Source organism: Adiantum capillus-veneris, chromosome 3, assembly GCF_014529385.1.
Source record: "Adiantum capillus-veneris isolate H3 chromosome 3, ASM1452938v2, whole genome shotgun sequence".
NCBI classification, from domain to species: domain Eukaryota; kingdom Viridiplantae; phylum Streptophyta; class Polypodiopsida; order Polypodiales; family Pteridaceae; genus Adiantum; species Adiantum capillus-veneris.
This window is the reverse complement of record NC_140933.1, coordinates 97691021-97705632: the sequence shown is the minus strand read 5'-3', so window position 1 is coordinate 97705632 and position 14612 is coordinate 97691021. Positions and strand designations below refer to the sequence as shown.

At 43.1% G+C, this 14612-nt stretch overlaps 1 protein-coding gene across 8 annotated transcripts in view; it reads left to right on the top strand.

The window, feature by feature from the left end:
• The first annotated feature begins 8635 nt into the window (after window positions 1–8635).
• Window positions 8636–14612, top strand: part of LOC147461361 (histone acetyltransferase subunit NuA4-domain protein) — a 68045-nt gene continuing 62068 nt past the window's right edge. For 2 of the 8 annotated variants that reach the window (XM_086508929.1, XM_086508926.1), the window contains exon 1: window positions 8636–8851. In XM_086508929.1, coding sequence (XP_086365055.1) covers window positions 8750–8851 — 102 coding nt within the window. In that variant the 5' untranslated portion in view covers window positions 8636–8749. The remainder of the gene's footprint in view (window positions 8852–14612) is intronic. The other 6 variants (XM_086508928.1, XM_086508925.1, XM_086508927.1 and 3 more) reach the window with 3 other exon arrangements.

The following is a 14612-nucleotide window of genomic DNA, read 5'->3' as shown; positions in this document are numbered from 1 at the left end:
CCGCTGCCGTGGTTGTTTGCTGCGTGACTCACAGCCAGCAAACCCTCAACAAACATACATCATCTCTGACAATACATCCCATGTGGAAGTACCTGCAATGTCAGGATGAAATCTGGAATATCAAGCAGCAAACACAAGCTACCTGATGAACTAGTGGATGTCGCCTACAGTCTGTGTGTAGATGCGTCCGTGTCGTATGTGACACGTCTCCAAGAACTGTGAGTCGTCCTTCGATGTGTAGACAGCCACAAATCAACACTCTGGGAGTGTTGATATCCTTAGCACCTGCAGTCGTAGGCCGAAAACCCCAAATTTGCAGAGTCGGATCTGCACCCGTCGAGACCACGTAGTCGAAAATGGCCTGCGCAAACCTTTGTCGAAGCCGAACGGTGGCCGAAATGACCTCAGAATGAAATTTTGACAACACCAAGCCCTTCGGGCTTGCCCACGAGATTTGGGGCCGTGTCTTCACCTGTCGAATTTCACTCCAATCTGAGTTGGTGACTCTAGCCTCCTACAGTGCTGCCCCAAGCCTCGATCTGAACTCTGATACCAGTTGAAGGAGTACGAGTAGAAGTGCGACACGAGAGAGAGTGCGAGAAGAAGAGCACGACGATATGGTGAACTCGCTCTACTGTAATGTGTAGAGCATAGTGAGTTCTTATTAGGTTTTTACAAAAGAATATGTGTACATACCTGGCGGCCCGCCCACTTACCTGGGCGACCACATTGGGCTTTATACCCCAATAGTTGCAAGAGTCACTTTCCTGAAAAAACAGGACTAGGCAGCGTGCAGTTGAACAGGATTTTATTGCTTCTCAAAGAAAGGGTGGTAACAGTAATGCAGCCACTTCTTATGGTTCTGCTGCGAGTGGCAAAACTTCTGCTCCTAATGCTTCTGTTGGCAACACTTCGTCTGGCAATTTTGGTGATAAGGGCAAAAAGAAGATGCGTTGCCATTATTGTAAAGCTAATGATCACTTGATCAAGTCGTGTCCTAAGTTGAAGGCCAAAGAGGCTAAGAAGAAAGAGGGTGGTTCCACTGCAAATGCTGGTTCCACTACAAATGCAGCCATTGTTGAGTCTTCTGTGAAAGGAGACTGTAATGCTAATGTTGATGCAGAATGGGCTTTTAGCACAGAGTGCACTTACAATCCTGTTGTCCATGATGCATGCTTATCAGTTGATGCAGATTCACATGTGTGGTATTTCGATAGTGGTGCTACAAAGCACATTACCTCACATCATGAATTGTTTACCTCTCTCGAGTCTGTCCCTCATGGGAATTCAGTCACTTGTGCCAACACTGCCTCGTATCTAGTTCATGGGGTTGGAAAGATTGTGCTTACTGCTGCAAATGGCAGTTCTTTCACACTTGTTGATGCACTTTACGTACCTGGGATCAAGAAGAATATCTTGTCTGTATCCGCACTTGTAAGACTTGGACTGGTAGTCAAATTTGTGGATGACAGATGTACAGTTCATGATCTCAGTTTTGGTGATGAAATTGTTGCATCTGGCCTTTTGTGTCGTGGGCTGTATAAGCTCACTTTGTATGACAAGTTTGGACAAAATTTTGCAAATGCTGTTGCAGATTCAAGGGCTATTTCAGATGCAAAACTTTGGCATGCACGTTTGGGTCATCTGAATTTTGCCAGTTTGCTGCGTTTGCAGAAATCTGATATGGTTGCTTCTTTGCCACCTCTTGAAGCACCTGTCAAACATGTTTGTGAAGGCTGTATTTTGGGTAAGATGCAGCGTTCTAAATTTCCAAAGGATGGTTCAGTTCGGGCCACATGCAGGTTGCAGCTTGTGCATAGTGATGTTTGTGGGCCCATGGAAACTCCGTCCTTGGGCAATTACATGTACTTCGTGACTTTCATTGATGATTACTCCAGGCATGCATGGGTATTTCTGCTTAAAGCGAAGTCCAACGTTTTTATGTGCTTCAAACAATTTCTGGCTATGGCTAAAAATGTCTCGAAATGTACTATGGACACCCTCCGTTCCGATCGAGGGGGGGAGTATATGTCTCATGAATTTAATGCATTTCTGGCTAGTCGTGGGATAAAACACCAATTTACACTGCCTTATACACCTCAACAAAATGGTGTTGCTGAGAGGAAAAACAGGTCACTGACGAAAATGGCACGATGTATGGTCAAAAGTCAAGCTTTGCCGCATTCTTTTTGGCTTGAGGCCATCATGTGTGCCACTTATGTACTTAACAGGTGTCCTACAAAAGCTTTGCAGTCTATTACTCCATATGAAGCATGGCATGATAGAAAGCCTTCTATTGAGCACATGCGTGTTTTTGGCTGTTTGGCATATGCTTTGGTGCCACAAGTGCAGAGTAGAAAATTGGATGATAAGGCTGTCAAATGTATTTTTGTTGGTTATAGTGCTGAAAGCAAAGGTTACAGGTTGTATCATCCGCAAACAAAACGTATTCTTGTTTCTCGGGATGTAGTGTTTGTGGAAGATTCTATTCAGCCCTTGCTGTCATGTACTAGAGACAGTAATGTAAGCTCACAGGACATTTATGACACTTTGTTGCCTCTTTTCGGTGGTGGAAATACGAATGTAAGTTCCAATGAGGCAAATGTACAGCCTATGGGGGTTTCTGAAAATGTTCTAGATCAGCCTATTACTGATGCATATGTACATGATCTACTTGATGAGGAAAGGGCTGAAAATGAGCAGGCTAGAGGTATGCCAAAATGGCTGGTGGCACACTTTGCGTGACAGTAAATTGGATGCACCTTTGTCTAGTCGTACTCGTTCAGGCTCTCGCCATGCATCTTATGCATCAGATTGTTATGCTTTGGCTGTGTCTAGCTTACACGATGTTGAGGAGCCTCTGTCTTTTTATGAAGCACAGAATTCAGAAATTTGGATGGCTGCCATGCAATCAAAATATGATGCACTTATAGATAAATGACACTTGGACTTTATGTGATTTGCCTCCTGGCAAAAAGGCCATTAGTACAGAGTGGGTTTACAAGTTGAAACGCAAGCCAGATGGTGAGATTGATCGCCATAAGGCTCGACTTGTTGCAAAGGGTTATGCACAGCAAAAAGGCATAGATTATGAAGAGACTTTTGGCTTCCACTTGTCGTATGACTACTGTGCGTTTTCTATGTGCATTGGCAGCTCATTTTGGTTGGGATGTACATCAATCGGACATTGTTACTACTTTCTTGAATGGTGACATATTTGAGGAAGTTTATGTAACGCAGCCTCGCGGTTTTGTCATAAAAGGACAAGAAGACAAAGCGTGCAAATGTAACAAGGCTTTGTATGGGTTGAAGCAATCTCCTCGTGCTTGGTATGAGAAAGCTGGCACTCATTTGGTCAAACAAGGCTTTCGTAATAGTCCAACAGATAACACATTGTATGTAAAGCGTGAGGGTGATGTACTTCTCATTGTGGTTCTTTATGTTGATGATTTGCTGATCACTGGACCAAATGAGAGACATATTGCTGAATTTAAGGCTGATTTGAATGCTACTTTCAAGATGAAAGATTTGGGGTTGTTGCATCACTACTTGGGTATACAGTTTAAGCAGTGTGATGGTGGTATTGCCTTGTGTCAGAAAAGTTATATAGAGACATTGCTATGTAAGTTTGGACTTGAGGATTGCAAACCTATTGCCACTCCCATGGAAATAGGTTTGAAGTTGAGTCTACATGATGCTAGCGATCCTGCTGATGTCACTCTTTATCAAACTGCTGTTGGCTGCCTCATTTATGTATGCAACACGAGGCCGGATATTCAGTTTGCAGTCTCACAGGTCGGCAGATTTATGCATAGCCCAGGGTCTAAGCATTGGCAGGCTGTCAAGAGGATTTTTCGCTACCTTAGTGGCACTTTACATCTTGGCTTGTTTTATCCCAAGGGGGGATCATTGCCGCCAGACTTACACGCTTTTTCAGACTCAGATTGGGCTGGTTGTTTTGACACGCGAGTGTCCACAAGTGGTTTTTGTTTCATGCTTGGCAGTTCATGTATATCATGGTTGAGCAAGAAGCAACCTACTGTGGCCACTTGAAGTTGTGAGGCTGAGTACAGGGCAGTCTTCACAGCTACACTTGAGTGTGTATGGCTTAGACGCCTTATGGTTGATTTGGGTGTTGGACAGGACACTGCCAACACTATCTACACTGACAGTCAGAGCGCATTGGCAGTTGCGAGGAACCCAGTTTTTCATGCTCGCACAAAGCACATTGAGGTGCATTACCACTATGTCAGGGAGAGGCTCTCAGCAGGAGAGATCAGCTTGGCTTATGTTCCAACACAGGACAACCTTGCAGATCTTTTCACAAAGGCATTGTCTCGTGAGAAGCTTGAAGCTGCTTGAAGCTTTCCGCAAAGCTTTGGGCTTACTCCCCTTTGTGGACTGATCATGTCCTCAGGGCATGGCACTTCCCTTTACTCATGTGCCAGCTCTCGTTCACCGCATCACTCCAGGGGGGATTTGTTACCATATACATGTGGTAGTGATGTGTGTGAACACACTAGGACCACAGGGGCATTTTTTCCCTCTTTAGGAGGTTTTTTTCCCCGAGCATTGTATACACGCCCATCACTCTAGGGCTATCTATCTTTCCATTGCACACTAAGTAACACACTCTCTATTGTGTGCCTTGAGCTTCCTTCGTCTTCTCCAAGCTGTGTGCGTTTCTCTGCAACCCAAATTCCAACAAGATTATCCTGGCAAGCGACATTGGATAGTGGTGAAACACATCCTTAAATACTTGAACGGTATAACGAGCAAGTGTTTACACTTTGGTAATAGTGATGCATCTATTGTTGGTTACATGGATGCATATTATGTGGGTTGCAAAGACAATAGAAGATCTATGTCTAGCTACATTTCATATTTGCAAGAGGAGCCATTTGTTGGAAATCATCTCTCCAAGGTTGTATATCTTCTTCCATTGTAGAGGCTGAGTACGTTGTAGTGTTAGATGCCCGCAAGAAAGCTATATGGTTGGTACGTTTAGTGGGAAATACATTTAGTAGGTTCTAGTTTTGCCTTGTGATAGTCAAAGTGCCATTGCTTTAGCAAGAAATCCCATGTTTTACTCCAAGTCGAAACACAATGGGTGAGATATCATCTTATTCAGGATGCATTGACAAATAAGCAATTGGAGCTATTGGAGCTTGTCAAGGTCCACACTAATGAAAACCCAATGGATGCTCTTACAAAGAGCTTGGCACATAGCGGTTTGCATATTGCATTGAGTTAATGGGTGTTGGGTGAGCACAATTGTACAAAGGGTGAAGCTGTCGCACTTCATGGTTGTACATATTAGCTTTAGTCATAGCCACTTATGACCACATTGGCCTTTAAGTGTGAGATTGTTGGATAAAGGCATGTGGCTGCCTGTCCATGACTAACACCCTCTACACACTAACTAATCGACGTGATTTACTCTTCAACTACATATACAATAAAGGAAACACATAGGGACTTCCCACTGTGTGTTGTTTCCCCTAATTACTCTTCTCTTCTTCTTTCCCTTCCCGCACGCATGCACACGGGCACACCGCTTCCCTCACAACTTTTGAAGAACCCCAATTTTTGGTGACATGCGTGAAAATGAGCTCCATATTTGGCGCTTGTTGTTTAGTGTGTAAATGCCCTCGATCCTTGTGAGCTCAAAACTAAGTTAGTTTGATAGATCTTTTGAGGATTTTTCCTCAGAGTTGAGTCCCTCTACCTTTTAGTGAAACTAATGAAATTAATGTGTACTAATTTTGATTTTATGTCGTGCTACTACTTCACAAAATAAACTCATTGGCTGCACGTTTTCGTGTTGAAAGTTTCTTGCTGCTTTGAGAAGTTTCCTCCCAGGTAGAGGGTTTTGATTCGTTAGTCTTCCTAAAGAGATTCTAAGAGCCGAGTTGCACCTTTAGTGAGTGAGATAGTGGGGAGTAGGAATCACACATGTTGCATGAAACTTGACCGAAGGGTAGTGCGGGTAAGATGAGACTTTCATGCAATGGAACGAGTTCGCTGTAGGCTTTTCATTGGAGGAAATTATGCTAGGAATGAGGAGAGATGATATTCTCTGAAAGTATAGCTTACTACTGCGAAAAGGGAGGTATGAATAGAAGCGTAGGAGGAATTCTATAATCATGCAGCAGATCTTGCATTTCCCTTTTCTAGAGAACTCCCTCTCCCTTCTCGCCCTTCTTGCACATAGTGCGACTCAGCTCTAATATAAAAAAGAATGGAATATGAAGAGCATTACTGCTTTAACGGTACAGGTCTCCTTAGGGTGGTTACTGTAATGAAAATGGCCTATGAATTTTGAGAATAGTGGAATTAAGAGAATTAGAGAATTAGAGTGAGCATTTTTGTGAGATTGCTTTGAGAACATAGATGGTGAACTTAATTGATGGTAGCAACATAAACATAGTACTTAATTAACTTGGCATGAACAATCTTTTGCAAGAGAGAGAGTATTAGAGAACATGACAATAGTGCCGGTCCCCCCTCCAAAAGGCATTTGTACTATAAATATTCCCATCAAGAGAGACTTGGTACATTACAATCTTTGTGTTCCTTGTGACCTTGGTGATGCTATGAAGATGGAAAGCTTCATGTATCACGAGCATTACATAAACTTTGCAAAAAGCATTAACTATCCCAAGCCTCAGTGCCAAAGCCTCAAACACCTTCGAAGGTGGAGAGAGCTAGCGGGGAATGAGGGTAGGGAAGAGGAAGAAGAATCATTCATAGGAGAAAGAAATAGTTCCTCACTTATCATCACTCTTCTTGCTTAGCATAACAAAATAGAATAGTAATGAAGATGAAGAAGATGGCAAGCTTAAGCATTGAAGCATGGCTCTTGGTTGGATTTGCATTCCATAGCCAAGAGTGTTGGTGTAGGCTCTCCACTTCTCAACAAGCTTGGAGAAGGAGATGGAGCTCTTGCACTTTGCACTTAACATAATGAGAGTGTGTGTGTGCTTGTGTGGGAGAGTATATCCCCCTCTCTCAAGCTTGGTCCACCCCTCTCTCTCTCTCTCTCTCTCTCTTATTATTTAATCATATCATTTTGGCATGTGTCCTCTTTTTTCTCTTTGAGAGAAAAAACTTAATTATTTATTTTTATGCATCTAAATTCTCATTGGACTCCTTTAAATCCTATCCAATAGGGTTCAAACACATCATGAGGGCCACATGTGGAGGATTTTGACATGTGTCTTTTATGCTTCTTAAGTCATTTGGTTTGAATTGAACACTTCAAGCACTTAGTCAATTAAGCATGGAAACTGTTTATGCCTCTTGAGAGTTTATCTTTGAATTGAAGTTTGAACACTTAAGAACCTTAGTCATTTAAGCATGAGAATCACCTCAAGCTTGGGCAAGGTTCCCACAAATACTTTAAGCACTTTAGTTAGCAAGCCGAAAAACACCTCATGCTCGGGTAGGATTCCCACCTCAAGGTCAGCCCTAGCTTGCCTAAGGTCAAAGGGTTTTCTAACACTAACTTTTGGAGGTCTTTAATGAAGCTAACCCTAAGGTCTTTTAAGCTCCATTAGATGCACGTTGCTCTTTGATAGACTACCTCTTTTTGGACCCCTATTGAAATGTAACCATCTCTCGTCTTGGTCCCTTGCTGAGGTAAATCTAGAAGCACTTATTGCACATTGCTCTTTGGTAGACCGTCTCCTTTTGGACCCCTATTGAGATGCAACCATTTCTCCTTTTGGTCCTCTGTTGAGATAGGTCTAGAAGCACATATCTATATCCTAACTCTTGCTCCCCTTTTATCTTCCCATATTAAATGATTAGTTTAATACGAGAAAATCATTTGGTAAAGTTGGATATTATATTTTATGACACGCCTGCCATCCCCTATGTATAGAATGGGGCAAGAAAGAGGTTTACACATTAGCTGTCCACCAAAGGGTTAATTTTCAAAAGTGACGTCTCTTGGCAGCAAGCAGTTGTGGCCTATTGGTCAGTGCACTTGGCCAATAGCGGACATGTCTAGGGTTTAAGCATATAGTGCAACATTTTGTATTTGAGCAAAGGGTTGAGGCCGTCCAAAGTTTTGGTAGCTCTTCTTTAGGAGACTGTGAACATGCACCACCTAGTGGCCACATCAGGGCACATATCTGCCTTTTCGTAATGGCAGAAGCTCTTTTGGAAGTGTGTAAACACCTGAAAGATTGCTAATGTCAAAGTGAACATGTGTGGCTACCTTAACAAGCTCATTGTCAATTTTATTAGCCAAAATCATTTTAGATCCAGTTTCTTTGAAACTTGGACTCGAAAAGTCGAAAAGAGTCCATTAACAGTGCAATGGTCGAACACAAGTAGCACAGTTGATTGTCAACAAGCTTAGCCACTTGCGCTGCTCTTGCCGCTGTTATACATGAGATTTTTTTTTGTTAAAAAAAAAGAAACGAGGCTCGCCACTCAGCCCGTGCACGTACTTTGACCCCTCCACTTAGCGTTGCCACTCGTTGCCTTCCTCGGGACTCTCGCTTGCCACCTAGCACGAGTGCCGTCGCCTCTGTGCACTTCTCTCCTCGCTCACCAGTTCACGCCCATCCCTCCTCCCTTCCTCGCGTGCCATGTCATATTCCATGAGACTTTGCCTTTGAAAATGAGAGCATCATCCCTAGATTCCGTAGAGCTCATTAGAAAAGTGGCGTTAAAACTTCTCTTCTACAGACTACATAACCTTAAACCTTCCGAGAGATAAGGCGGGTGAGCACGTCTCATGTCGGCGCAGCGGGATGCATCCAACCCTCAGGCAACGCTTGCCTCGCTTCTCGCCAAGAGAGAAAAGCTGCAGGAGGAGCTACGTCAGGTTGAGAAACAGGTAACCCTATTCCCCTTTCCTCTCTCACCTGGATTCGCCTAGTGATCGTTAGCAAACAGTTTCCATTAAAGTTCATGATGGCCTGGATTCGTAGTTGAGAGAGAGAGAGAGTTTCATTGACCGTAGGTTTTAGAAAATTGGGTGCTTCCAAAATGCAAGCTTCAGGGGATTCTCTTTTTGAAAAATCACTTGGAATCTATTTCTGGCCCTTTGAGTCCGAGACATGTTTGCTTGACGCTGTTGAAGACTTGCTTTCTTCAAATAGGGTTTTTCATACTTCTATATATAGGGCAAACATACTTGATCAGATTTTTTAGAGGGGCACTTTATTTAAAAGTCGATTTTAGCTTTTTTTGGGGCATATGGTTGTCCTCGAAGTGTGTATTGCCAGTCTTTTGCATCTCTAACAATTTTCTGAATTACCATGTAAAATGTTTAATTTTGTCTGCTTTTCTTATTAAAAAACTTAGAGCCATGTATGTTTCAACCCCAAGGAGCCATACTGTACTTCAAACATACTTCGATACCCGTACGCGTTTGCCGTATAGTAATGTATGGAAAATACAATGATAGGAACATGAGCCCAAAAAGCTTCTCACTTTATGCACGCTCTTCAAATGTCGCCAACTTTAAAGAGCTTCTATCTTGGCTGGATCCATACAAACATGAAAGGTGCACCGGAAAAGGTGAATCGGATGACGAGCAAAAAATTAAAAACCTTATAAACTGTGTCCAGGTAGTATGAACGCGGTCAAGTGACTTAAACATTAAAAATAAGAGTTAAAACTTGGCAAAGTAGCAGAAGATTTAGAAACCTCCAACGTTGGGAGTTCTCTCTCTCTCTCTCTCAAGGTTCCTTTTACTTAGGGAAGGGAGAGCCTTCCGTTCTTTAATGAGAGAGTGGAAGTGATCACAAACAAAGTGGACAAACACTGTGAATGAAGGTGCTGAGACTGAGAGATAGAGAGAGAAGAATACGACACCAGAACGTTGTCAAACCCTTCTCCAAGGGCCCCTCTCTCGATGGTGAGAGAGGTCTATGCTATTGATTGCACAATCTGATACAAGGGGCTGATGCAATGAGGCTAAGTGTTGCTATGATGAAGTCGACGGTGCGGACGACGACGATGAAGCTAAGGCTGAAAACTAAATGCTGTGAGTTGGTTCTTGTTGCACCAAGTTGGGGCGGATCTGTGTGCTTAGTGCCTTGCTGAAAACGCTGCCTTAGGCTGAGGAAAAACACTGAAGTAGGTTGCTGAATCTGCTGCAAGCTTGGATGAAAAACGCTGCTCTAATGCTGTCCAAAACGCTGGTCTTTACTGGCTGAAAAACGCTGCTTCTACTGCCCCTAAAAACGTTGGATTGGCTGGCTTTGCAAGCGCTGGTGTGAGGGCTAAAAACGCTGAAGTTAATGGCTTAAAAACGCTGAACTTAGGGCTTGAAAAATGTTGCTACATGGGGTTGCAAGAGCGCTATCCAAGGCTGCTGAAAAACGTTGGCCAAGGCTGATGAAAAACGCTGGCCAAGAATGATGAAAAACGTTGGCTCTTGCTTGTTGGAAACGCGAGGTCTTCAATGGTTCTTGCTTGAGAGAGAGAGGGAGGTGCCTGCGGCAACTGGTGCTTGTGCTCTCCTTGCTCTTCTGCCAGAAATGCTAGTGCTAGGGTTTGCTTATATATTGTCTTATGCAAATTGCCCTACCCAGGTTCCCAACAGAAGTCACTTAAAATAATAAGTGAAGATTGTCAAAAATAGGGAAAATAGGTTCTGTGCATTGGAAAATGCTCCTGATGGTTTCTGATGGTAATGTTGATGATCATGCAGTGTGCAACCAGAGGATATTCATCTACTGTCTGGGCATGCACGGTCTACGAATAGACTCACAAAAGTGCCAGAACACTTCCTAAGCTAGACTGACTGGATTGACTGGACCCTTGTCATGAAATAGCTTGTCCACGTACACATAGGGTTAGATGTGTCACGTGACATCCCCTCCTTTTTAAAATGAGGTACTGGTACCGAGCTGCATGGCTTCCTTGTAGTTTGCCAACAACTCTGGGTAATCTTTGAAAAACTCTTCGTCTACCCACATTGCTTCGTGGGTTCCGCGATCTTTGAACTTCAAAAAGTATTGTCTCACTTGCTTCTTGAACCATGGCGAAACCGATGCAACAACACTTGCTCCGGCTTCATGACTTCAGCTTCATCGATGATCTTTGGTTTTTCTTCTTCCGAAATGTTCTTTGGAGGTGTTCCCTGAAACACTTTCAACCAAGAAACATGGAAAACGTTGTGCATTGACCATGAGTTAGGCAATTGTAATTTCATTGAAACCTCATTTATCTTTTTAATGACAGAAAATGGACCATACATTCGAAAAGACAACTTGGGACACTTCTTTCCAACTTGCTTAAGACGTTGCTTCATGATTCTTAAATACACTCAATCCCCTTCCTTGATGGAAGCATCCTGACGATGCTTATTAGTCTGCCGTGAATAAGATTCCTGAGCCTTGCTTAGCCGAAGCTTCACACTCTCAGAAATCTCATTCAATGACTGACTTTCAGCATTGGCATCAGGGATTTGACTGACTGAGCGAGTCAAAAGTGACTGGAACGGACGGCCAAAAGCTGCCTCATACGGAGTTCGACCAATGGCAGAGGAAAAAGAGTCATTCAAAATAGCCTGGACCAATGGAAGATAGAGCTCCCACTGAGACTGCTGATCATGCACATATGACTTTAAAACATCAAAAGCCAATTGATTGTAAATCTCTGTCTGACCATTTGACTGTGGATAAAAAGCCGATGAAAGATTCAACTTAGTGTCAAAATTTTCAAAGAGTGCGCGCCAAAAATTGGACGTGAACTTAACACCCCTATTTGAAACAATCGATTTTGGCAAACCACAGAGGAGGTACTAATGCTTATGATCAACCGTGCCACATCTTGTGCAGTGACTGTGGCCTTAACATGTAAAACTTGCTGAAACGATCAACAATTGTCAAACATTGAGTGTTCCTTGAATGCAAACTAAGTGGAAGGTTAGTCAGAAAATCCATGAAAATATCTTGAAAAGGTTCATCGGGAATAGGTAGCGGAAACAAGAGGCCTTGCTGCTTACCCCGAGGGGCTTTTACCTTTTGACATATAGTGCACTTTGTGACATAACGAAACACATCCTTTTGCATTTTAGGCCAATAAAAGAATCTTTCTATTTTTTCCAAAGTGGTGTTCATTCCTCTGTGCCCACACCCGTGAGAGAATCATGTGCATCATCCAATATGGTTGGCATGAGAGAGGGCAATACACATTAATGTTGACAAAAATACAACAAACCATCAACCATTGCTTACAAAACTCAGAATCCGCATATTGGTTCTTCATGCTGTCGAAAGACACACCCTGAATAGAAACTGTGGATCTTGACTCAAGAGCCAAAATCTGTCCTTTGCGACTCAATGTATCTGCAACAGGGTTAGCCTTTCTAGGCACATACTCAAGCAAATCTCCAAATTGCTCAAAAAATTGTAACCACCGTACTTGGCGATCACTCCAATGTGCACTAGGCATAGACTGGAGCCACTTGAGGGCTTGGTGATCTGTGGAACTATAAACTCTCTACCATAAAGAAAATGCTTCCAATGCTTAAGAGAGTGAATAACAGACAAAAGTTCTTTATCATAAATTGAATAGTTCTTTTCTGCACTATTGAGCTTTCGACTAAGGAAAGCTACGGGACGACCATGCTGCTGAAGCACAGCGCCTATGGCGACATTGCTCGCATCTGTCCATACCTCAAAGGGGTCATCCCAAGAGGCAAGGATAAGACACGGTGCTTCTGTCACCGCAACCTTGAGAGCTGGGAAAGCCTCAATGGCTGCTTCGGGTAAGTCTACGCTCTGACGGCGAGTCTTTACCCCTTTCAAAAAAATTGTCATAGGTGCAGCAATGCTTGCAAAATTCTCTATGTGTGAACTATATGCTTGACATAAACCAAGAAAAGAATGCACATAATATGCAGTTTTGGGCAAATCCCAATTACGTACTTGTTCCATCTTTGCGGGGTCTAGCTTGACGCCTTCTGCAAAAATGATATAACCCAGATAAGTAACTCTAGTGAGAAAAAACTCGGATTTCTTAGCTGCAATGTACAACTGACATTCATACTAACGGGTGAGTACCCTTTCTACATCCTTTTCATGTTCTCACGATGCAAAAAAAAAAGAGAATATCATCCAGAAAGATGAACACACATACACCAACCATATCGACGAAACTGCCTACCGTGAGACGATTAAATGTACCCACGGCACCTGTCAATCCAAAAGGCATAATAACATACTCCCATTGCCCTCGCTTAGTGCGAAAAGCGGTTTTGAAGATGTCGTCTTTGAATAACCGTACTCGATGGTATCCACTCTTGAGATCGACCTTGTTGAAAACCTGTGCCCCATTGAGCCTATCAAGGATTTACTCAATGCGAGGCATTGGAAACTTGTTCTTGACGGTCATCTTGTTCAAATCCCTGTAATCAACACACAAACGAGACAAACCATCCTTGCGAACAAACAAAATAGGAGCAACAAAAGGACTTACACTAGGACGTATGAATTCTCTAGCCACCAACTCCGTGAGTTGTCGCTCTAACTCTTTCTCCTGTGTCTTGTTTAAACAGTACGGAGCCTTACTGACAGGCTGTGCCCCCTCCATAAGCTCGATGCGATGGTCCTCCGTCCGCTCGGATGGGAGACGGGGTGGAAGATCATATTGCAAAAAGAGATGCTTAAACTTGGTAAACAAACCTGAATACTTGTCTGGAGCCTGAATGCTCTGGGAAATTGGAGTAGCATAGATGAATGCCGCTTGTGCTCCTCGTCGTAATTCACGCTTCACCTGCACATGAGAAATGAGAGGCAAAGAATGCAGACCTTCCTCTAATACGAATGATGATGGGGGAGTCAGTCTTGGCATTTAATGTGAGAGTGTTGGCCTCCCAATCAATGAGAGGGTTGTGCTCTCGAAACCATTTAATGCTCAAAAGCATATCACATCCTGAAAGAGGAGACTTGAGAAATTTCCTACGGAAAGCAGCTTGTTGAACTGTAAACAACACATCAAGACACTCTTTCATGATGAGAGAGTCCATACCGAGAGCGAAGCTACACACCTCGAGAGGAGATTTCTGACTAACCTCTAGGCGGGCTCTCTCAACAAGAGAGGCACTAATCACATCATGCATACTGCCTGGATCAAACAATATGATAAAACACTGACCCTTTACATGACCATAACACTTTATGAGAGACTCATCAATGTGTGTGTGAGAGACATGAGAAGATTCAGCTTGGTTCATTAAAGTGCTTGTGGTTGCTGTGGGTGCCTTAGGTTCTTTAGGTGGGGCTGATTTAGGACAAGCCTTCTTAATGTGACCCTTGACGTGACATTGATAACATCTACCTTCCTTAGCATAAATCACTTGTTCTTCAGCCGTTATGTATCCTCCTATAATTCCTTGTGTGGCTTTTTCATTCGGGGTTAGCTTAGGTTTTGCAAGTGCTTTAGCTTTACCCTTGGATTTATTTTTAGAGTTCTTTTCCGAAGGATTAGAGGAAGATGGGCTAGAAGAGTTACCATTCTTACCGTTCTTACCATTCTGCGGGTTCTGAGAAGTCTGAGAGGTTCCTTGAGAAGTCTTGTTCTCCTTGGGCTTTCCCTCATTGTGCTTCATCTCCTGTGCAAGAGCAATCGCTACCGCCTTG